Raw genomic sequence first — 26,823 nt, 5'->3', positions numbered from 1 at the left:
ACCGCGTTTCACTCACCGAAGTGAACTCGGAGCTAAGCGGGACTACGCGTGAGCTCTGCATTATTTTCGAGCGACTTTTGCGTAATATGTGGCGAATTTACGTGTTTGTTTTTGTGAATCACTATTTCATATCTTAAGGTGAAGGATTATTCATTATCTATGGGGATTCACCGATCTTTGAAGGTAACACACTTGGAGAATTCACTTTATAAGGAAATTTTTGCAATAAAACTTTTTGGATTATATATCAAATGACTGCTTGGGTTTCATCAATTTTTTTTTGCGGAATAGATTCATAATTCGCCTAATCGCTCAAATTCAACCAGTTTTTAAGAAGATGAAGTATGGTTCACTGAAATTTAGATTATTAACTTATCTTATAATCTATTGGAAAACATAATATTATTCATGTAAATCCCTTCCTTGTCAATGAGTGTGTGATGAAGACTGAAAGAATCAGATACTTCCATTTAATTTCTGACCCATAAATTAGTGCTGGTAAACGAACCCTTCTATTTTGGGCAGGCAACAATCTAAAGGGTACCACATTACGGATATCCTTTTGAATTGTCTTGCCTATTTATAACTGTCAACGTTGTACGGGTTACCATAAAGAATAAAAAGTTTGCCGTTTCCTCAGGTATCATTCAACGAAATCGAATAAATTTTAGTGTATTCGATTGGCTGGTGATTTCTTATTCTGTTTTGCTTCCAGATAAAAGAAAAAAAAAGAGAGCGAATGTTTCAACGCATCAGTTATTTCCATTATCACATAATTTTTCGATGTTTTGTTTGTATTCCTTCGTGAGTTATTGATCACCCCTATATCACGCGTAGTGTAGAGGATATTATAGGTACACGGTACACAATACACAAGTTATATGAAATGTGAACTCCAACGGTATAGAACAGTTCAGTCGTCCACAGAAATGACTTCCATAAAGAAACTCTTAGAAAAACGTCAATACACAGAATATAAATACAATATGTATTTACCGGGGACCACATAAACATTTTTGGAAAAATAGTGAAAAATGCTCAAATTTAGGAATAGTTATTTGTGCAACCAGTAGGAAAAAGCATTATTTTTCGCAATGAGCGTATTTTCAATAGAACACGAAATACGAAAAATAGTGTTTCCCAACGTGTTTCACACAATATTTTTTCTAATTCTGAATAGGATGTTGCTATGAATTAAAATTAAAAGCTTCTCTCGCAGATTCCTTTAAAATCGTCTGGTGACGGAAATTTTTCAATGTTTCACTCCGTTACCATGGAAGCAAGTATCGTTTCATCATCAGTTGCGAAATATTTTACTTTGCGTAAATGGTTGCGAAAAGTAAAACGTTTCAAAACGTCACTTTAAATGTCAAAATTAAAATTTGTTTTTTAAGAATATGATATACCTACTGTTACAATCAGTTCAATACTTTTTTTGAGTTGTACAAAAACTTGGTATTTCAATCACAAAATCGCAACTTGAAAAATATTCAATTCTGAACAAACTTTTCTAAAAATATTCTGACCGACAATAATTTTAATTTTTTTTATTTTGCCATATTATCCAAAATGTTCTAATTCTCAGTATCTTTCATGAATTTCTTATGCATCGTTTTTGTTACCAAACCAATTTTGTACACTGAAGATTATTTTTAACCATCAAAGGTTTGGTCTCAGGTTTGGTGTACCTATGTTAGTGTTTTCCGTTTGTCTGTTACTTGGACCATCAAGCAAAAACAGGGACAACTATGCGAATTTTCCTCTGATTTTCAGTAGTACAGTACAGTATTCTTAACTTGAATACTGCCGTACATTTCAACGTAAGCAGTAGAATAGAACTGAACTCGTTTCTTAGTTTTTCAATGTTTTCATAAATTTCTTTCAGAAGCCATTCATGACTGTTCAAAAGCCCCAAAGGTTTTTAATGAAAATTGTCATTCCCCATAAATTGATGAAATGATTTTTTTCCGGATACAATGAAGCAGTTGAATGGGCGAGTTCATTTTGAATTTAGGTGATTGAAAGCTATACAGAAGATTTCCCAGTTTTTTCTATTTCTTAAACAAAAGTACCGGTTCAATTCAGATGCTTCTGGTTACAGACTACAATCTGAAGAAAATGATTGATTGAATAAAGAAATAAACTATAAATGAGTCAGATGGATGATTTTCTGGTGAGAGTAAAATGGTGAGAGCTGTTATGATTATAGGAATCTAACTGATTCCTTATCGAGTTGTAATTTTTATTAACAGTATCCAGAAATGCTTCTTTGCATTCTATCTTCCTATTGACATTTGAAGATTAACACATGAATCACGCTGTTCTCAATAATACCATCTCAGTGAAATACGACCCCTTAGATAAACAATAAGGAGTCACTTGTGTTGATAAATAATCACGGACACTAGAAATAAGCTTCGCTTTTGTTATTTTTTGTCATGTGGTTTTTGAGATTGGATGAATTTGTTATTATCATCGTAATAGTGTAACGCACGGTATAACGTGCTTAATATAACCCTAGCACAGAATTATGCGAATAATCGGTTGAGCCAATAAATACATAAAGATTTCAATCTCTAGAACTAAATTCAAATCCCCTAGTTGCATTTTAGTAGTTCATCTCGAATACATATTAACTAAATAAGTTATTGTTATATGTATATGTTTGCAATCGTGAAAGAAGAGAATTTAATTCTCATTTCACCCGTTCATTCGAAACGTTTTTTTTGCTCCACTGATGATAAATTAATTATTGTGTAATTAATTTTCAGAACAGAATTTTTGTCATATTTGTCGTTGAACATCAAACACAAAAGGTTCTATTTCCTTATAGCATTCAAACGTATCGATGTCTACTTACATTTACTGATTCGATCAAGAATTCTTAACTAAACAAGCTGTTGAAATTTAAATAAACTTTTATATAGATTTATGGCGATACTTGATTCCTGAGCATTTGATTTGAAAACTAAAAGGTTCAGTAATAAGATGCATATATTTTGGTAGATTGGGAGTTTTTCGTCAAATCAGCTCGTTGAGAAAGGACTATCTTATATTAATAAAAGAGGATATATGGTTTACTTCAAAATGCTTTATTGTTCAAACGATCGCACCAAATTGGACAATTCTTTTTTTGTTGTGTTTATTTTTGTTAGGGCAAGGTTTGTGAAGTTGAAATATCGAATTGCATGTTGCGTTGTCGGTATCACACGACAACAAATTTCATGGAACTATCGGGTTTTCTGTGTTTATATATTCAAGAACATGTACTGTTCGAGCCTGAGCACATATCCAAGTAGCCAGGTCATAGAGGTAATTAGAAGAAGAAGAACATGTACTATAAAAACTCCTTTCGCTCGTGATCGAGATTCTTGTATTTTCCTTACAGACTGCACTAAAACGACAAGCATAGAATAATATGTATTGACCATTCTCCTGAGTATGTCGAAATCTTCGATACATCCCCAGGTGTGCTTCCGTCCTTCAGTCGCCACTTTTACCGGAGTAGACTTCCACTATAGGCGTCAACAAATGGAATAATCTCTTCCACACTTCCTGTGCCGTAAAAATGTGGGTCCACATGAAATGTTTCCACGTACGAGCCAAATATACAGAGTGAGCAAAAAATAACGAACAAAATTCATATCTTGAATTTTAGATAACTATTTTGTGAAATAGTGCTCAAAAGGATAAAATTCAAAATCATGGATATCTATACGTTGCTTATCAGTCAGTATGAACACTAAGAGGATGGGGAAAAAATTGATTCTTACCAGAATTTTCCGCTCTACAAATTCTTTTGGAAACTTTCTTTGATAAACCACCTCATTTTCGAAAATTTTTAGAAAAACATAACTTTCCAAACGTTTTCACGAATTTTTTATAGTTCCTGATAATTCTGACACCTGCATTTCTGACCATATATTTCCTTTAGCGTTACAATCATTATATCAAAAATGCAGCTTATTCCGAGAAAAGTGATTTCAAACATCTGTTTACTAGACTATCATGCAGTATTGGGGATTGTTATGCCCCCTGTACGAGGAATTGAAGATAGTTGAGTTTTTTTAAATGGCTGCCTAACTTTTTGGGTGAAATGAATCAATCTTTCATATCTGAGGACGATTTGGCCATTGATGTTTTTTTTATTAACTCCCATTTTATTAAGGACATGAAATGGCTTAACATGCTGAATTCAGATATTTACTTTCTCTATGTATTTTTTATCAATGATCTACTACATTTTAGGTATGGTTGATGTTTTCGAAGTGTTATCGAAGAAATTTTCTTCCGTAAGGTTTTAAGTAATGAATTATCTAAAATGAAAATCATGATTGCGAAAATGAACATATTCCATCAATTACTAACCTATGAAAAAAGCATCGTTTAAATAATTCCTCAAAAACATCTGAAGTATACATAGATATATGTATAACGACCTCAAAATACATAAAAAAAGTAAAACTTCGAATTCAATAAGTTAAGCAATTTCATCCTTATAGTGAAAACTGGGTAGATCCAAATCATCCTCAGCAACAATAGGTCTGTCTTTTCATTACTGGCACAAAAGATCAGGGTTGCTATAAAAACCAAGTACCCTCCATGCACCTATCATAAAGGATGCAAGACAAGCTTCTCAATTATATAAGACATAATTCAAAAATAAAATTGACCTGTTCGAGCATTTTTCTTCAAACTAATAAATAACGATATAATAAAGATATCACTCTTGTGCCCTATTTTTTACTCACTCATTTCACTCTAAAATGACAATTTTGCATACATAGGAATCTAATTCTATTGGGATTATTCGTTCGCACAAAAATACTTCCAAATATTTTGAATATAAGTTTTAAACTTGTCTGCAGTTTAATGAAGCTATGTAATTTCATTAATTATGGAGTTATGGGTGATGTTATATAATTTTCATTCCACTTACTTGGCTTTCTCGTTCATCCACTTTCTAGAATCAAAGTTAAGTGCTGATGAAGTCAAAATTAAACTTTCCCTGATAATTTGTTGAATAAAAATTGTTCTTTTGTTGAAGGCGGAGGAGAGTATTTTCATAAAATCGATATATTATGCAAAAAAAACAATTTCCTACGAGAGCATGATATCTAATGTATTCGCTATTTGTGTTCTGGCACTTCTGGCAGGATATTAAGCCATGAACAATACATAAATTTTAACGCAGTTTTTAGTGTGTTTTTCAGGATATGTAATATCCTAGATGTCACGAAGAGGAATGAAAAGAAATTTCTTGATTTGGAACCTAATGGTTCCTATGCTCATTCCTATGCCTATGATGCCTATGGTGGTAATATTTAGTATTGAATAATTGCGAAAAAATTAGAGTTGCTTGGAAATAACCGGTGTAAAAATCTTTCGCTACTATCTACTATCACACTTCTCTAAGCGGTGGTAGGCAAATTTAAAACTTCGAGCATAGATAATTCTGCATTTAGGAAAGTTGTGTTGTTCCCTCATAATTAGGGGTCGAAAAAGCCACCCCAAAATATTTTTTTCTCAAGAGATTTTTTTTCTCATTCTTATTATAAGTATTATACCATTGGAAGATCAATTTTTTATAAGTCAATTCATTTTAAACAAATAACGTTATTGTAATATCAAGCTAAAAGTAACGTTTCTTGAGAAGAACAAATTAATCAATAGGTAAGTATCTAGCGTGTATTTATAGGCTGCAATTATCTTCGTACTTAAATTTCCTAGTAGGCAAAAAGCGCATAACTGAATTTAAAGTTGACGTGTTCCCGTATTTCTAATAATTTTCAAACATAAGGACATAAAGGATTTTATTTCTACTTGACGTTTAAAAACGACATTATTCAACGGAAAGCAACAAGGGTAAGTTGACGTTTATCCATTCAATAAAATAAAAAAAATTTAATTCACTTGTGAAATAATTTTTTTTATTCACTAGTGAAATAAAATAACACGAAAATGAGTGGATAAACGCCATATGGCTCTTGTTGCTATGAATTGAGTTATGCCTTAGCAAAAATCAATGGCAGCAATACCTATCATGTCATTTAATAAATTAGATAATTCTCTGGCAAGTGTCAGCATTTTGGTCATCAAAATGAATTAAAATGTTTATTCATTCTAAGAAATAAACCTATTCTCCCTTTGGGCTCATGGGTTAAACTTTTTCTCATGAATAAACATTCCATTATCTCACTTGTTTGAATTACTATTATTTCCATAAGTGGAATCCTCCCTGTATAAACGACCCATACTATTTTTTGACAAGGAATCTCTCTATAAATTTTTTCGCAAATGAATAGTTACACCTTCTATAACTTCACAGAGACATTGAATACAACTCCACAAAAAAAACTATGTGTGTATACTCCATTCACATTTATTTGAGCAGTCGGTTGGCCATGAAATAATTTTCTCAAGTTTTTGTAACCAGTACAGAGTAAGGTTGGCACTAATAAAATGTCGTTAATGTCATGACGCCGTTGCCATAATTAATATCAAGTTTTATTACGAAAATGCAGAAAGAGATATAGGGTTTCAGGAAGTGCTATTTACAATTCAGGTCCGCTCTTTCAAATAGTTATACCCTGATATTCTAAAATCCACAATACGTCAGACGGTAGCGAACATATTCAATGTAAGAAAATTTATATAATGTTTCATCTGAATCTAAACGACTTATATTTCAACTGAAAATTTCCACAATCAGAAAGATTGTGAATGAAGGGGATGACAAAGAATTTCCTTCTATTGGGAGACTCAAGAAAGTGGTGGCATTTAAGAATTTTATGTTTGAGTGAATTAAGGCGAAAAGTTTATTACAGGAATTTCGATTACTGTCTTCGTAGAATAAGTTCCCGAAAATTTATTTTTCTATTTTTCAGTTGACTTGTCCTATACATTGTAAATGTCTTAAGGTACCAATAAGTACCTAATTATTATTATATCAATGTATTAACATGAACAGCCACAAATAAGCACCAGTTATCCTGTTAATTGTTTATTCATGTGAAATTTTTGTTCAAAGGTGAAGTTCGTCTTGACTTGAAACTTCCTTTATTTCCTTTTACTTATATTGATGCAAGATAATTTTTGTTGAAGAATTTAACATTCTTGTAATTATATGTTAATTCCTTCGGGTGATACCCATTCCCAACCACTGCATCATAAGCATTTCATCTTCGGGTTAATATTTTTGAAATCTACAACTGATGTAACGTATTCATGTTCGTCACATATTTCCCGAAGAGATTCGACATTGTGATAAAATACGTGATAACAGAAACTTTTACGTAGAACGGACAACATAGCGTTGATTTAAAACCCAAAAATGTTTTGACAAGCGTCATAACCCCAAATTTTCGTACTATACAGAGTGAAATGTGTCAAATTTCCATGGCCAATCGAGTGCTAAAATAAAAGTGAATGGAGTATACGTACTACAATTTCTCTCAAATATTTGGGTTGAGATTCAAAAGTTAATGATTTACAATTTTTCGGCGAAGATTATTAATATTAGGTATACAAGGTGAACCATTCCGACACAGCCTGTATAATTTGACGTGCTCTCATCAGACGACAATGACTCCAACCCTCTTTACCTCACTCATAAATCACGATATACATATTGTCTAGACTCCAGAAGAGAGCAGCTTTGACAATGCCATCAAAGGAGAATGTATAAATATGTATAATGTGTGTGGACCTTAATACGGCACCGACTTGAAGGAGGGCCGCGTTGAAGGGACTTGACCTGGACAAAAGTTAAATGGAGGCCATCTGGGTCTGTTATTCTTCCAATTTGTGCTACTTAAATGGTCGATCTTCAAGATTTGAACGAATTACTGGGTCCATTATCCAATTCTTACAATCTTCGTTCGTATTATGTCATGAAGTTTGTTTGTGTACAGAATATAATCAGGTTTGCACACCTTGCATTGTTTTGATGTTGCTAAATTTACGATGCAATAATAGTATAATATATGGGTCACGTACCATGTGTATCTTATTTTATTGAAGAATTTTTATATTGAAAAAACAATGCACCAATTTTTTTATGTGTCCTATTCTTTCTTATACTCCAGATAGTTGAGCATATATTCTTTTCCTGAAGTAAGAAGTAAGATTGGCTAAAATATATCCGGAAATACAAAGTGGGTAAAATTTACCTCTACAATTCGGTAAATACTTTTTTGTTGAGAAACGCTAGAACAAAATTGAGGAGGTTGTATGTACCTTCTACAAGACTTGGAGGGGAGTTGAGTTTTTTTAATAGTAATCCTAACTTTATATGACAAAAATTTAATATGTCAATCACTTTGGTAGTAATTGATGTTTTTGTAGTGTTAAGTGTTTTCGAAAACAAGCCGTCTTCGCTAATAATTGAATAATTATCTGAAACAAGAATAACAATTTCGAAAATAAATGAACATTTAATTGATAGGTTCTTTCATCAGTCATCAGAAAATTATGTTTTTGATCTTTTAAACAGAGTTGCATTCAGCTAAAGTATCCAATTTTCCGAATATCACAAATATTTTTATTTTTGAACATCAAATTACTCGAAAACGGCGAATTATACGAGAAAATATGAAGAATATTTATTATGCAGGGTGTCTCTAAACAAATGCGAAGGACTTAGGGAGATGATTCTTCGATGAAAATAAGGAGGGGTAGTTCCTATAATTTTTTTTCGAAATCGACTTCCCTTCCAAGATACAGCCTTTGGGAAGCGATGACGAGTTGGCAGTTTTTAATTTTTTTACGGGTTCTAAAAAACACTGAGTCATAAAACTAAACATAATATGAAGCACTAAGTAGATGTAACTCACATAATGTTTTTAGATCTCATAACTTATTATTATTAGGGGTTGAAAATAACAACCCCTAATGATTTTCCTTCAAAAATTGTTTTCGTGGAATAGATTTTCAAAAAATAAAATTCTTCTATGGTTTCCCATTCATTTATGGAGGAAAAAATTCTCTTGCAAAAATTCGATACTGTCGATACTTTTCTCGAAATAAATAAAAACTTACAAGCAGTATAAGAAGGTGTACGAGGCAGAGTTGATGCATGTATTTTAGCGGGAGGTAGTCATTCTATGGAACACTTAAACGATGAAATGGAACGAAAACTGATCAGAACTGTGTTTAAGTTTTTATTTCTTCCGAGTATCAACTGTTTCGAAATTTTGCAAGAGACTTTTTTTCGCCAGAATTGAATGGGAAACCATAAGAGAATTAAATTTTTTGAAAATCTATCCCACGAAAACAATTTTTGAAGGAAATTCATTAGGGGTTGTTATTTTTAACACCTAATAATTAAGTTATGAGATCAAAAAAATTGTGTGAGTAACATATACTTAGTGCTTCATATTATGTATAGTTTTATGACTTATGACTCAGTGTTTTTTAGAAACCGTGAAAAAATTGAAAACTGTCAACTCGTCATCGCCTTCCAAAGGCTGTATCTTGGAAGGATTTCGAAAATTTATAGGAACTACCCCTGCTTATTTTAATCGAGGAATCATCTCCCTAAGTTCTTCACATGTGTTTACAGACACCCTGCATAATTAATATTCTTCATATTTTCTCGTATAATTCGCCGTTTTCGAATAATTTGGTGTTCAAAAATAAAAAATTTCTGTGATATTCTGAAAATTGGATACTTTGGCGGACTGCAGTGTGTAGTGTCATAGATTTAGCTTATTATTCTGAAGGGAATTTGGTTTCTCCAGAGGTGGCATAGCTCATTATGAAAACTTGAAATAGCTATATCTCTATAGCTAAAAAAAGTTATTCTTTTTACCTCAAGAATCTACTGTTGAAATATTTGTACGATTCAAAGACTCACTCTGTATAATAACCCGTCTCAAATGAAATCTACCGTAATGCAGGGATTCCAATGAATTATTAGAAAACACAAGAAACAAATATATGCTGATCATGAAAGCTCAGTACCTCCTACTATTCAAATATAAAAAAGGTTTACATGTTGATTATAAAACTTTTTTCTACACAGTGGCACACAATACTTTAAGTTGGGACAATAATTGATAATAAATCACCCTGAACAATTTATTCATAACTTCATTCATATGTTTTGTTTCTCTTCGGTATACATATAATAGCCAGAATTTCTTTGAGGGAAGAGACTGAAAGCTCCATGTAGTTTGATGCTAGCTTACTTAAAAATTATGTCGATTTTAGTATCCGGTTTGGTAGTTCACTGAGAATTCTGGAAGGTTGTGTCCCTATCTGTTTAGGCCTAGGCCGTTGCTTTTTAGTGTGATAAAGTACGTGGGAGAATTTTCTGTGCATTTACGTGAATGATAATGGTCTAAATAGGCATGCCTGTAATTCTCCAAAATTAATTATATAATTATAATATATGAAAAAGAATTCATTCAACCGCATTTCCGATTTCAATCCTATTTTCCCACCCCTAGGTGATTCCGAACAAAATTTGGCGATCGAAATATACATGTGACGAAAATATGTCACGATTTGTTCATATGGATTGATTGGTTATGCAATTTTCGACTAATCACTATGGAAATTACCTATTAAGGAACAATTTCAACGAGAAAGGACCAAATTGCGAATTCACTATTTGATCGCTTTGCTATTGTATGGTTTATAAATGGACTAGTACGCATACATTATGATGAAATCAGTTGGATTGACAGGGATATACTTAGTTGAAATAAGTAAATATGATGAACCTCCATTTTTATAAATTTCAACTAATATGTATGAAAGTGTTACTGAGTAAGTGTCGCAACGGAAAACTGTAGATGGTTTTTACCAGGGTGCCGATAAAAATTGATTTTAGGTTTTTGACGATATCCTATTTGAACTACAGAACTGAGATTTTATAGAGAGAGTTTATAGATTTCTACTATCTATAGCTTCTTTTTTGTTGTCCTTGTTCGAATTCATTGGAGATTTCTAGGTATCTTGAGTGTTTTTCTCCAATAATCTTATTGAAAATTCAACATTTATAATATGTGTAGTTATGTATTCCCTTATTCAATACTATTTTGGCTCATTATTTTGTGAAATAATCTTGTGAAATCGAGCAAGAAAACAAAATTAATGACTCCTTTCTCTCTCTCTCTGAACTTTTCAGTCTACAGCATGTGGATTTCGAAAAAAGAATTAAAAGACGCTGCAAATTTTATATTAAAGTTCATTTTTTCTTGGGTTTTACAAACGATGCACCATCATGGGTTAGTTTATTTTTTATGTGCAGGGTAATTGATTGTATATGCTCCGTTTAAACTTTTTGTGTAGAAAATGTTTCGTAAATAGAAATATGTAAAAGAAGTTTTATTTACACAGGCTTTTTCAAAAAGCTCGTGCGTGATAATTTTTTCGCATTTCAACTGGGAACCTCAACTTTTTTCATTTGATCTGAATGATTCTTCTTGACATTTTTAATATTACATATATACCCTTTATATTGGTATGACGTATGAAAAAATATCGAAATATGTTTAAGTAAAAATTTACAAACTGAACTCAGGAATACGAATTTAAATTTTAGTGGCTTATTTTCTCAATATCCGTCCATAATAACACGAACCGTTGAAAAAAATTTTTCCTGTCTATCTATTATTAAAAAATCAGTGTTTGGACAAGAGGACAATCTTAATATTGAAGATTGGAACTAATTCAGAGGAATTATACTTAAGTGATTTATTTCATTCTCCTGATCATATTAAAGCTTGTATACGTTCAATGCTTATGTTTTGAAGGAAATAGAATACGATAGAATTATCAATATTAGGAGGAAAAGTAGTCAGTAATTATCTTTTAATTTTCAATAGAGAAAGCCTCCAAAGTCGTTTTCAATTATAATGATATATAATAATCATTATAATAATAATTTTTTTACGGAAGTGAATATCTACCTACTTTTTCCGATCCCACTATCAACTGCGTGAAAACACTCAGACTCAGGCTTATACAGTATGGAGTGGCTTCATAAATGAGTAAAACATCTTAGTGGCAGTTAATTTTTAGTCTATGATAGGTACTTATTTCGAAAACCTTAAGTAAACCACACGCAATCATTTATGAAAACTCTGTATATGAAAATATGCCTTATGTGAGAGAAATTTTTGGTCACTAATAAATTCCAATAACACAACTTCACTGAAATAAAAGATTTCAAATTTTTTCCAAAGACTGTATTTTCATCAACATCGGGCTAAAATCTCCAAAGTATTCAAAAAAATATCTGCTTCATAATTTTGCGTTCATTTCTGGCCAAGTGCTATGGTGGTGAAGAAATGGAATCGACTAAGTGCCAAATGAGCTCATGTTATTAATGATTTATGGGCAATTTGGAATATAGGCACCCTTGAATATTCAAAGAGAAGCCAGATATCACATAAAAATAAGTACGTTGTTTTTATAATGAATACTCGAAAATTGTAACCTGAAGTTAGAAGAAGTTATATCGAAATTTCATGTTAAATATTATTTAACATCATACGAAACTGAATAATGCTTTTGTCATGTCCAATCCTATATGTTTTTTATTTTGAAGCACACAATTCCTTTTTATGACCACATATGGTATGGATTGTTCAGTAAAACAACCACAAATGGCCATTGAATAGTACGAGTCACCTTTTCCCATTCTGCGGCGTATTGTGCAATTTTGTTCAAGAGAATCACGTTCATTAAACTCCGGAGAGATCATCGATATATACCCACTGAAAAAGTTGGTAATTCCAAATAAAGTTTTATACTTTTACATCAGGACTTGTTTCTCCTTGGAATTAGGAACAAGTTTTGACGATGTCTTTCCTCAAAGCGATCGCTAGGTCCAAGTTGATCGGCTTATGATTGTTATCAGACATAATTACGTACAACCAAATCGATGTATTCAGTTTTTTCGATTGAATTCTTTCCATGGTGATCATTTAAAATCGAACACGGCTAGAAATTATATCCCTCCTAGCTGTTTCCATAGCTTTAGTTTAGAGATATGTGAATTCTTTTAAAAAAAATTGAAATTTCATGCGGAGGTTCGTTATTGACGAAATCATCGATATACAGAGTCTTTAACTCATACTAATATTTTAACAGTAGATTTTTGAGGTCCAAAGAAACACTTTTTTCTTATACCATTTTTGCCAATTCGGCCCTGGTAAAAAGTTATAGTCATTATAAGTTTTCATAATGTGCTGTGCCATCCCTGAAAAAACAAAATTACTTTCAGAATACCTAGCCAAATCTTTGACACTACACATCTCTAGTTCTTTTAAACTGAGTTGTATTCAGTGCACAATTCAACAAATTTCACAGATACTTTTTAATTTTTGAACATCAAATTACTTGAAAACGACGCATTATACGAAAAAATATGAAGAATACTTTCATTTTGCATAACGTTCAAATATTCATTAGATAACGTCCAACTTAGTTTCAAGAGTTGGGTTCTTTTAATTTTTGGTATTTCTATAGTACGTAATGGTCATAATGAGAAAACTGAAAGACGTGGGTGATATCTTGTGTTCGAAAAAGATTCATCAAATAAATGAAAAACTATATTCCGAAATTATTTCATTCTATAAAACCGTTTGTTCAATAGAACTAAAAAAATATTTTTTTATGGTTTTCCAATTCGGAATGAATATTAAAAAAAGTGTTTCTTTTTACCGCAAGAACTGTTGAAATATTTGTACAAGTCTCTGAAGTAACAGTTCTGAAACTTGAACCTTCTTAGGCACTTTTATACGTAGAATCAACGGACAAAAGGGTTTTCCAACGGAAAAATAACGAATTCAATAAAAGTTTGCATTTAAAAAAACGAAAGTTCGCCTAATGATTCGAAATGAAAAATTATGAGAACTTTTAGAAATTGTCAAAATCTCATTTTATGCTAATAACTCAAAAACGGAGAATCGTAGGAGGCTACGGTTTTCACCATTCTTTGTTTTTCTGAAAAAGAGTTCGGAAATGTGTCATCTGTTTTCTTCTAGCTGCTATAGTTCTCGAGATCCCCCCAGTAGTCAACGAATTTTGCCCACCCTGAACATTTTTTTTCGGAATCCTTTTTTTTTGACAATATAAATGAACTTAATTCATTCGTATTCGAAATATCAAAGTTGTTTTTTGTTTCTCCCGATATTCGGGCGATAAAAAATTCAATTACTTTTATTTCTATTAAAAAAAAAACGTGATTTATTTTTTAATCATTCTTGAATTCCCAACCTTCGAAATGAGTAAATTGATGTCTTGAATTAGGAGAGCAAAAAGTCGAAAAGTTCTTGTTTTTTTATCCAGTATTGTCGTCCTAACAGCGGACAATCAAAGCTTTATTTGTTTTTTGGTATCTACATTTCTCAAAGCATTAACTTTGATAAATCCCTGAGTAGTTTTGATTGTTTTTCGTTCCTATTCTGAATGTTCATGATGTTCATGAAAATAATGTATGTACACACCAGACAAACTAGTGTATTGATACATCCTACAATCTATCTTTCCTTTCCAAATGTCGAAAAGCTTAAATTATTCAGTTCCTATCAAAAGACAATAGGGCTGAACAGTATTTTCAATTGTTTCTACCCGAAAAACTTTTTTCCTGATCCTTGCTCGTTTATTTCTCAGTTTCGCTGGGAAAATTCGATCAACTCTTCTGGGAAAAGCGTAAATTGTTGAAATTTCAGGGTGACTTACAACTTAATTGTTTCATTCATTTTCCTTATAATCTGCAATGAAGACAAATAAGTGACTTATCTTTTCGTTTCAGCCCCCTGATATAAACGAATACTCTCATTACCAAAACAATCTCTTAAGTTTCACGGAACGAGGGAAAATTGTTTTCTTGAGGAATTTAAGCTCCACAATTCGCTGGTAAAGTTTAGAATGTATCGTTTCAGTGCTGGTGGCCAACGAAAGGAAACAATATCTTCTCTGAAGCTCTAATTACACTGCGCGATGTCTTCCTCGTAAATGAGTAAGGAAGGCAATGAACCGAATGTTTCCCAGAAATAATGAATTCTTGCGTATAGAAACATTGAGTTGGATTATTTCGAGTAGACAATTACCGCAGAGAAGATAGGAAGTTGGGAATCATTATTTCAGTACCCCATGAGTTGAATTTCACTGGCGATGGTTGAGTGAAAGAGGCTTTTTTTCCGGATAATTGATTAAATTGTCAAAAAGTCAAGCGAACCAACTAGGATCCAATGAGAGGCTTTTCGTGCGACATCGACTCTCATACAGGGTATCCTAGAATAAATAGATAAGCCTGAAATACCTTATATTAGAAAAGGAACTCTGTGTGAAGTACAAAATAAATTTTTACTATTCAAAAAAAATTAGAGATTTGTAGAGCGTAAAGGGTGAGAGATTTCAAATTCAAAAAAGCATAGGGAGACCTGCTTTCGAAATTACAAATCCATAGATTCGGGAATTTCCCTTAATAATATTTAGTAAAAGAATTATGGTCTGATTGCAGTACTCTCCAATCACAAATTGTAAATTATTTCGTTATTTTGTATTTAAAAAACGGTAGAACCAATTCTACTTTTAGCCACATCGCTAAATAGGTTATCATATTACCTTTCATCTGATGTATCATAATCCATATATTCCTATTTGAAAGAATAAAGTAGGAGGGTGCGTGGCGTAGGTGGGGAGAAATATCAAATTCTAAAAAGTATTCGATGAATTGCTTTTGAAATTGAAAATCGAAGGGTGCCAGGATTTTTCTTAATAAAAGAAGAATTATTAACGAGTTGCGTTATTTTTTTGGCACGCTGTATATGACATGGACTGTAAATCAATTTACATACCTGGTTATGTCTGAAAAGTCTTATATTTGGGAAAACTCATTTTCTCGGATATATTGAAAATGTCAAATACATAGGCTAAGATACAGATAACTGGACTTATCTTCTTCTTTCTTGGCTAACTGGACCTCACACAAAAAAGGTTTTATAACAAATGAGAGAAAGTCAACATCATTTCATCGAAAACAGTCATTCGTAGGGTTGAAGAATCCAGATAACCATCAACCAATCAAATACATAAGCAATCCTTCACCTTTTTGATTCTTCATGATTATTTCTGCACTTGATTAGTTGATTGTTATCTAGATTCATCAATCCTGTAATAGTAATGATAATATTTCGATATATTCCCAAAACTCGCCACATTACACCATTACAAAATACAAAATATACAGGCTGAGTTTTCGATTCGTACAAATATTTTAACAGTAGATTCCGAAAGTCAAAAGAAACACTTTTTTTTCCATTTTTTCCGATTGGACCCTCACAGAAAGATATAGCCATTTCAAGTTGTCACAATGAGCTGTGTCAACCCCCGAGAAACAAAATAACCTTCAGAATAACTAGTAAAATCTGTGACACTATACTTCATTCAATTTTATTTTAGCAGTCGGTTGGCCATGGAAATTTGACACATTTCACTTTGTATAGTACGAAAATGTGGGGTTATGAAGCTTGTCAAAACATTTTTGGGTTTTAAATCAACGCTATGTTGCCCGTTCTACGTAAAAGTTTCTGTTATTATGTATTATATCACAATGTCGAATCTCTTCGGAAAATATGTGACGAACATAATTGAAGTTTATACAAACTGTTTGAAGGCATACCAAATCTAGTTATTTGCATGGAAAATACAAGAGATCAGTATAATATCATAATATGCACTAGCTTGAGGAGAGTTAATATTCGTTATCTTCTTTGGCTTACATCATTTGTAGATTTCAAAAATATTAACCCGAAGATGAAATGCATATGATGCAGTGGTTGGGAATGGGTATCTCCCGAAAGGAATTAATCATCTTGCATCAATATAAGTAAAAGGAATTGAAGGAAGTTTCAAGTTAAGATGCAACTTCATCGTTGAACAAAAATTTCACATGAATAAACAAGTAACAGGGCAACTTGCGCTTATTTGTGGCTATTCATCTTAATACATTGATGTAATAATAATAATTAGGTATTTATTAGTACCTTGAGACATTTACATTGTATAGGACAAGTCAAATGAAAAATAGAAAAATCCATTTTAGGGAACTTATTCTCCGATGACATTTATAGAAAATCCTGTAGTAAACTTTTCGCATTAATTCACTCAAACATAAAATTCTCAAATGCCACCACTTTTTTGGGTCTCCCAATATAAGGAAATTCTTAGTCATCTCCTTCATTCACAATCTTTCTGATTTTGGAAATATTCAGCTGAAATATAAGTCATTTAGATTCAGATGAAACATTATATAAATTCTCTTACATTGAAAATGTTCGCTACCGTCTGACGTATTGTGGATTTTAGAATATCAGGGTATACCTATTTGAATGAGCGGACTAGCGGACCTGAATTCTAAATAGCACTTCCTGAAACCCTGTCTCTTTTTTCAATCACTTTCGGCATTTTCGAATTTTCGTAATAAAAATTGATATTAGTTGTGGCAACGGCGTTATGACATTAACGACATTTCATGAGTGCCAACCTAACTTCGTTCTAGTTATAAAAACTTGAGAAAATTAATTCATGGCCAACCGACTGCTAAAATAAATTTGAATGAAGTATACACATCTGTGGATTTTTTAAAAAGAGTTGCAAGTACTAATTTTTCGAATCTCACAGATACTTTTCAATTTTTGAACATCAACTTAAACGAAAACGGCCCATTATACGAAAAAATGAGAGGATTAATTTCATTTTACAAAACGTTCAAATATTCATTAGTTAGCGTCTAACTTAGTTTCAGGGGTTGGGTTCTTTGAATTTTTTTATGGTTTTTCAACATAAATAGTGCAACTAAAGCGACTTTATTATACAGGGTGCTCTGTGAGTGAACATAAAAACGAAAACTGTGAACAATAAAGGACATTTGGGTATCACCTGATATTAATAATAGTTGAACAGTGATGAAGTTTAATCATTCCCTTTACGTGAACCATTTTAAACTCATTGTATCTACTTAAAACCAAATGCAACAGATGCTGCAAATGGTAGAAGAATTCTCTTAAGATATCAAAATGAAGCACTGAAAAAATGTCCTCTTCTCAATATAATCAATATAATGGTAGGCAAAATAGAAGGTACATTCAAACTCAAGGAAGATCCAGAATTAGAAGTATTAAAATTAAAGGAAGAAAGAAATGTACAAATATATATGAATCGAGCAGTACCAGATGACGAAATCATTGACGAAGGATTTCAGACGGAGATTAAGAAGGATAATGAAAACTAGTCTAAACAGCAAGATCTATATACAGGTTAAGTCTTTGACTCGTACAAACAGCAGATTCTTGAGGAAAAAAAAACAATCTTTTCTTGAACCATTTTTTCCGATTCGGCCCTGATGAAAATATATATAGCCATTTTAAGTTGTCGTAATGAGCTATGCCACCCCTGGAAAATCAAAATTAACTAAACTAGCTAAATCTGTGACACTACACATCTGTGGATCTTTCAAACACAGTTGTATTCAGGCAAAGTAACCAATTTTTCAAATTTCACTCATACTTTTTAATTTTTCAACGTTCAAATAATCATTAAATATTATTTATTATTTTGTTGGGCTTTTTGAATTTTTGGCATTTGATCATAATGAGAAAACTGGAAGACGTGGGTGGTATCTTGATTCATCAAATGAATGAAGAAGTATATTCCGAAATTCATTTCATTCGATAACACCGTTTGTGAGAACTAAAAATAAATTTTTTTTATTAATTTTCAATATCTTTCAAACCGAGCCGGTTCGGAAAAAATGGTAAAGGAAACTAGTACTTCTTTCGACCTGAAGAATCTACTGTTCAAATACCTATTTGTACGAGTCAAAGACTCACCCTGTAGATTCTTTTGTATTATAGTCAATAATATTCACTCACCATGAGAGAATATCTCAAATGAAAGTTAAAATGATATTTTAATAATTACTTAAATTGTTCTCCTTCTACCGAAATAAATATCGTCATTTATATTCATCCTCAACAGCCGAAAATATTCAAATCGAATCAATCTCTTCATTATTTCATGCTGGCAATCGTGTGAAGCAACTCATGCATATAAAGCATTAGCTCCTCAACAAGCCAATTCGTTTCGAATCAAAATGTAAATCGGCAAAAATGTAAATCTGCAGGGATTTGGGCTGGGTCGTAGACGAGCTTAATGAGGAGGAAAGCGAAATGCTTGGCAATTATTTTAGTTTCTCAAGAAGTTCTTCGAGCCTGCTCAACCAAAAACGGATAAAGTCAAGTCGTTCGTTGGCAAGAAAAAAATGTACAGGGTAATTCATAACTATTGGGGCAGATTGTTTGGACCAAAATATGGCGATAGGTCCAAATACACCTCAATAAAATATTGCTGTGGAAAAAGAAAGAGGGCGTTAAAGTTGAATGTTTTTTCGTTTTTTGCTGATAATTTCACTGTATATTTTTTCATCCGCTTCTAAGAAAAAGACAATTGAACAGTTCAGAGCATCGGAAGGAGATTTGAATCGACGATTTATTTATTTTATTTATTTATTTCGACGATAAAGCAGAATTAAAAACAAAGTAACATAAAAAGAATAAACTTAAATTAAATGTTCTACGTGGCCTTCTCCGACTTCTATGCCTTTTCTAATTATTTTAATTAAGGAAATATTATTCTGTGCCCTTATAAAAAATTCAACTTCAACGCCCTCCATCTTTTTCCACAGCAATATTTTATTGAGGTACCTATATTTGGCCCTATCACCATATTTTGGTCCAAACAATCTGCCCTTAGCCTGTGTCCCAATAGTTATGAATCACCCCGTATGTATAATTTTCATTTCAATCATCTCTCGAAATTCTACATGACTTAAGATTGACTGGCTAATTATACAGTTTACCTAGTTGTAGAAAAAAATTAGGCCTAAAGATAGCTCTAGAAAGCCTAGTGTTCATCAATATAGTAGGTACTGGTTTTATAGAAAATTACACAATTATACAAAACTTGAACAATTTTCTGTACAAACAAATCCTCGGATGCAGCAGCTTCTCCTTTCATTCAATTCGGATGTATCCCAGTGAGTATAGGAAGCATTTCTCGTATATTTGATGAGTTTTCGTCTATTTCAAACTTTCGTAATCATGCCCTTCATCAGACATTGATGAACTTCTGATTATTCGAATAAATGATGCAGATTCAATTAACTGTTGCATAGAGCTTAATCCTAGATATTCTCATGCAGCCGAAGTAATTATCTCTCATAATTGAACTTTGTGAAACTAGATACTGGTAGTTATATTAAACTCCAAAATCCGGCACATTTTGGTAGCTCCCTTGTTACTTATTATTTCGGGTATAGGATTTTATTCACAGAGGCTTTCGTCAACACAGCTTTGATGGAGCAGTGGTCCAGCGTTTTTACTTACGAGCTGCAATACAATAGGGTAGTTCGAGGTTCTATAGTTTCAAATTTTTTTTCTTGATTTGAAATATGAGGGCAGCATCGATTTTTGAAATGAAGAAAATTTTTAAAATTAGCATTATATTTTGAGTTGCTATTTTCAGACCTCTACTGTAACTTCAGACAGCAAAACTTACTGCGATATTCTACTAAAAAAATTCTCTATTGATATCGCTACTTTATACAGGGAGAGTCTTTGACTTGCACATATATTTCAATAGAAGATTCCTAAGGTCAAAACAAACGTTTTCTTCCATTTACCATTTTTTCCAATTCGGTTCGGTTGAAAAGATACACGCTGTTGAAAATCTTTTAGAGAATGTAATTTTCAGTTATACAGGGTGGGTCTTTGACTTGTACAAATATTTCAACAGTAGATTCTTGAGGTGAAAAGAAACACCAACAAAATTTAGCCATTTTGAGTTTTCATAATGAGCTGTGCCACCCTTAGAAACACAAAATTATTTTCAGAATAACTAAACTAGCTAAATCTGTGACACTGTGACATTGTGACAATCCACATTTGTGGATCTTTTAAACAGAGTTGTATTCAGCCAAAGTACCCAATTCTTCAAATTTTACAGATACCTTTTGATTTTTGAACATCAAATTACCCGAAAACGGCACATATATACGAGAAAATATGAAGAATACTTTTACTTTACCAAACGTTCAAATATTCTTCAGATAGCGTCCAATTTAATTTCAAGAGTTTGATTCTTTGAATTTCTGCTATTTTTATGGAACGTTATGGTTGTAATAGGGAAACTGGAGCACTTGGGTCATATCTTGTGTTCGAAACAGATTCATTAAATAAATGAAAAACTATATTCCGAAATTCATTTCATGCGAAAAAACCGTGAGATAGAACTAAAAATTAAATTATTTTATGGTTTTTCAACAGCATGTATCTTTTAAACCGAGCCTATTCGGAAAAAATGGTGAAGGAAAAAAGTGTTTTCTTCTGTTGAAATATTTGTACGAGTCAAAGACTCAACCTGTTTATCACAAACGATTTCATCGAATGGTAGGATTTTCGGAAGATAGTTTTTCATTGAGGTGATGAATCTTCATTCAATATAAAAATCCACTCCACCAGCTTCTTCATTATAACATACCATAAAAATACCAGAAATTCAAAGAATCCAACCGTTAAAAGTGAGTTAAAATGGATATTTTACAATTAAAAAAATAAAAGTATGCGTCAAGTAATTTGATACCTATTAAAAATAAAAAGTATCTGTGAAATTCAAGAAACTGGAAACGTTGTCTGAATGCCTGTTTAAAAGATCTACAGAATTAAATATTTCTTGTTCTTGTTCTTCTTCTTGCTTTAAGTATGCCCCCGACAACTTAGGTCATTCAGCCACATTTTCAATTCAACCGAATGAACCTGATACTAAGCAGATCTTGGTTATTCCAATACTCAATCGGATTATTTTTATATTTTTTGTAACTTGACAGAGAGAACTTTCTTTTTATTTTTTCAATGGCCTGAAGGATAGTAAAAGTAATGTAATCAATGGTAAAAAATGAAGAACTGACACATATAGAAAACGAAATAGGATAAAAGATAAAGAAGGAAATAAGTTAACTCTCATCATCATATTTATAATATAATGTTTGAACATGAAAGTTAACCAATCAAATCTTTTATAGTGGAAGTTTCATTACGAAAAAAGCCTAAATCTTGATATAGTTTTCCAATATTGCCCATATTGTTTTCACATACTTATTGCAAATGTGTGGGGAAGGTCTTCAACTACCCAAAACTACAATTTCCTGTATTATAAACTTTGATTAGAATATTTACTACGTATAGTTAATACGCATAACATAAAACAAAATATCAAAAGTGAAACAGAATATTCGATATTTACCGCCAACGAAATTGCGGTTACTCATTTGCTATTTTATTATGAATACTAAGTTTGTTCACTGAATGGAATGAAATTATGCTTGTTTTTCTCATTTACTAGCTTATTGCGATGGTATATTTAATGCTTGGAAAAACTTCACTGTCCAGTTTCAAGGCCTGGAATAGCTTATTATGGCTATATCTTTCTGTCTATGCCGAATAGGAAAAATGGTGAAAAAAAAAGTATTTCTTTTGACCGCAAGAATCTAATGTTGAAGTATATATAATAGTCAAAGACTCACCGTGTATAAAGCTCAATCAATTCGATTTTCAGAAAGAGATTCATCAGCCGTCTGTCTAGTATTCTGCCGTTAGCGGAGCACACTTTCTTCGCCCTTGAAAAGGAGAAGAATGGGGTAGTAGGATAAGAGTCATTTTGTCACATCTCGAGTTCATCAGGCGTGCATTGCATACTTCACGATTCAAATTCAAGTAGGACAATGTGAAGCACTCAGTTTTAATTAAAAGGAGCAGGGTTCCGAATTATGAAAACTAGAAAAATGTCATGCTGATGCGATTGTATGAAAAAAAAAACTATTTTAGAATAATCCTGTTCTCAAATCGACTTGAATATTTCGGAGATGGTGATTGATTATTATTATTATTATTATTAGCATAGTGAGAATGGTAATGAACTTCTTGTCTTAATGAAATCTTTGTCATCAATTAATGATTGAATGAACTTTAATTTTTACTTCTGATTATGACTTTAGCCTTGCGGCTTTCACAGTCCTCTCTAGAGGAACATTTACTTGTCCCAGATAGATTCGATATCAAAAGGATCAAGCTGTGTTGGAACCCTTTCCCAATTTTCGGGCTCATGGTGGTGGTTCTTGTTGATGTAGATGGTGTTTTTCTGCATTTACCATGTACTTGTGTATCGTTCTCGCCACCCCCAGTAGTACCGCTTTCTGCATGACTTCATAGATGGTTTTGTCTAATTCAAGTTTCTTCAGATTCTCTGTCACTTTCTTCGGTATCAGGCCTATTGATGATATGACGATGGGAATGGTCTTGATATCTCTCAACTTCCATTGTCTCCTGGTTTGGTTTGTTCCTCGAGGTCTATCTAGTAGGTTGTTGTTATTTGGAATCGCCACGTCAATGAATAAAGCTATGTTCTCCTCCTTATTCAGAAATATGGGGCCAGGTCTATTGTGAGTTATTTTCCTTTATGTGAGAACTGTGTGATCCCAGTAGAGATTGTGATGATCATTTTCCAATAAAGAATCCGGATGGTAATTGTAAAAGTGAACCTATTTTATCCTTAGAAGTTAGTATTTTATTGCCAATACTTAGCGTAAAATCTTGGCAGCACCATCATGTCTATTCTTGTACGTCTGGCATCCACCGGCGATTTGCTGGTTGGTTTCATGTGTCGCACAGCTGTACCGATAGCTATCGTCCGCCACTAAGACATCCTTGACGATATTTTTCATGTAGTTCCTTGTTGGAATCACCTGAACCTGGATGGCAAGGATAAAACCCTCTGACTCGGTAAACAACCTTTCGGAAGTCAACCAGTAGTTCGACGCAGATATGTAATCATGGTTGACATCGTTCTGATGCCTTTCATGTAAAGGTTTGCTAATCGGTTTCTGCATTTGGTTTCTGCAGAGTGTTCGACGGTTTCCAAGTGGTCATGCTGCAGCTTCAACGGAGTAGAACTATCAGCATCACAAACTACTCGATGAAACAGCCTTGTTGATGAAATATTCTCGAAGTCCTTCAATTGCCTGTAACATACGGTTGGACAAATCAACAATTCCTCTACCCCCCAAAGTGTCGTGGCAGCTCTATCCGTGCTATTGAGCTTTTAGGGTGATGTTCATGATGTTTTGTCCGTATTGTTCATATTTTTCTCTGTAAGGCTGCTAAATTGGTGGTAGTCTAATAGATGAATAGATAGCTGAGTGCTGAGCAAGCATATATATTAATTGCTTTGGTCAGGTTCTTACTGTTTAGCACATATTATATAATTATTATTTTCTATAGTTATTTCATATATTTACAGCTTGTATGTCATTCATTACCATTGCTGTATCCCGTTACCGAAAATAAATCTACAAAAAGACACAAAAACAAAACTATTGGTACGATCAAACTTATAATTTCCTAGTGTTTCTTAGTGACCTACAGATCCTTCCTCACTCCGGGCATGGATAGTCACCAACCAGATCTGGCCGCCGCTGTATTCTTCTCGAGTCTCCATCATAGCTGTGGACCAGAGACCTCCACTATGTTCTGTCTAACGCTAGTTATTCCCAGTCATGATTGGCATCAATCGATTTTCTCGATTGATGCAGAGCTATTTTGGAGAAACTTGTGTTTTGCATCCTCAGAATGTGGCCGCGCCATCTGAGTCGAGCCCTCTTTACTTGAGTCTCAATTGTTATACAACTCGCGCGCTGCAAAACTTTTACATTTGAAACTTCATGGAACCATCTGATTTGCATTATTTGCCTTAGATGTCATTGTTGCATTTGTTCAAGCTGTTTAATATGTCGCCTGTAGGGCGTCCAGCTTTCGCTTCCGTGAAGAAGGATTGAGAGGACTACTGCTTCGTAAACAGCTGTCTTGGTCTTCAGATTGAGGTCGTGATTTTGAAGCAATCTGTCCTTTTGCTTCCAGAATGCCCGTGATGCCGAATTGATACGGTTGTGTATTTCCGTGTCCAGGTTAGCCCTACTATTTATGTATGTACATATACAGAGTATGAAAGAATACTGGCAAAAAAAGAGCTGATTATTCATTAAAAAAATACTATGGCTTTTTCATATATTTTTTTCAGCATCTCCTGTTCAGGTACAGCACCCTGCAGATGGAACCAGAGAAGCAATTTTTAATTTTTGTATTGAAAACCAGAAAATTGAGAGAATTGAAATTCAGCAGACATTCCATGGTAGTGAAAAGACAATAAATAAAAATTGTTATGAACGATTCACGCTAATTACATGTTGGTAAAATATTCTTTTCCCAAAAAATCGTCACATTTAGCAAGAAATGACAAGAGAGTTTATTCGTTAAAAACGAATCAAGCTATCAAAAATCAACTTTTCAATGGCATAATATGAAGAGGGGGAATGCATTTTCTACCTCTTGCAAAAATAGGGGAGCACCAACAACATATTTCTTGATGCCTTATCGCTTCCATTTCCATAAAGTATCTGCCCAATTTCAATACTGTCAGTTTTCCGGTTTCTAAGAAAAAATTTTGAATGGCTCTTCAGGTGCAATCTGAACAGTATCTGTATCCAAACAGGGGCTGCTCAAAAAATTCCTTTTTTCCTCGGTTTTCAATAAATAAATAATCAAGTATGAAATAAACGATTATACGTCTCTCATGAAATGAGTTTTTAAACCACTACACGTTTCGCTATCATAATAACATCTTCAGGTGGGTGAAGGTAAACTGAAATGAATTAATGAAATAATCATCTTGTCATAATTGGACATCAGTGGTTGAGCTTGCCAAACTGAATGTAAAAACTCAAATGGCTCATCCTTATTTCCTAATCTACTATATGTACTAACAAATCAATAAGTTAGAATAAAGAAGAATAATTAGTATTGTAATCATTTGTGAATTCCACAAATTTCAGATAAGAAGGTGAGGGTACCTAGATATTGAATTCAAATAACTACAAATAAATATAGAAGTATAAAAATGAAAGTATCTGAAAGAATAAACTTTTCCTGCTTTGGATTATGCTTATTTGTCGATTATAGAGTAATCATCAGTCATAAGTCATATTATCTCTATTCTTTATATTCCTCAAATATTATAACCGCCAATTGGAATTTATCCTGAATAGATCTATCTATCTTGAAAAGTTATTGGCACCAAGTACAGACGAATTTGTCATTTTTTCATTCTGTTGGCAGTGGTGCCTTCAAACCCGGATGAAGCGTCCAAATATCCGACGTTATTTTACTTTCAATTAAACGATTTTGGCTTGATGGAATTGTGTAAAATACTGTTATGCTCTTCAGATGTTCTCTCTTGAAGAAGGAATTTCACCATTAAATCCTTGTTCGAAATCCAACTATGCATCCCAACCTATATAATCATTCATGATCCCTTTCGATGACGTGCTCCAATATTGCCAATAACACGACGATTCCAATCGAACCGCGAACATTTGCGGGTACGGAAATAGCTCGTTATTTGAATGCCGCAATTCCAAACAGTCTAATTCTGGTCTCATACTTGAGACTATTACACTTAAGAACGTTTTGGCTGCAAAACAAATGTTTAGTTTCGAAGTTAACGAGGTGTTAAATATACGGTATCGAGGGCATTCCTGTCTCCTCTCCGTGTATGAAACGACACTGTACGAAATATTGCGCAGTCTAGTCTGGAAGCGGGACAACGGATTCATATTCCAGCTTTTAAAACAGTTATGTGCGTCTCGGGACTAGAACGATATTTTCTTAGAATTCCTGTTCTTTCCATCAAAAGCCT

General features: G+C 32.9%; 1 protein-coding gene across 1 annotated transcript in view; it reads left to right on the top strand.

The window, feature by feature from the left end:
- Nucleotides 1-26,823, top strand: part of LOC123309866 (tumor necrosis factor receptor superfamily member wengen) — a 112,850-nt gene continuing 86,027 nt past the window's right edge. Inside the window, exon 1 of the mRNA XM_044893158.1 lies at nt 1-183. Coding sequence (XP_044749093.1) covers nt 160-183 — 24 coding nt within the window. The 5' untranslated portion in view covers nt 1-159. The remainder of the gene's footprint in view (nt 184-26,823) is intronic.

The sequence above is a fragment of the Coccinella septempunctata genome, chromosome 3, assembly GCF_907165205.1.
Source record: "Coccinella septempunctata chromosome 3, icCocSept1.1, whole genome shotgun sequence".
NCBI lineage: Eukaryota > Metazoa > Arthropoda > Insecta > Coleoptera > Coccinellidae > Coccinella > Coccinella septempunctata.
Note: the sequence above shows the minus strand (reverse complement) of the source record. Positions and strands in the feature narration are given on the sequence as shown.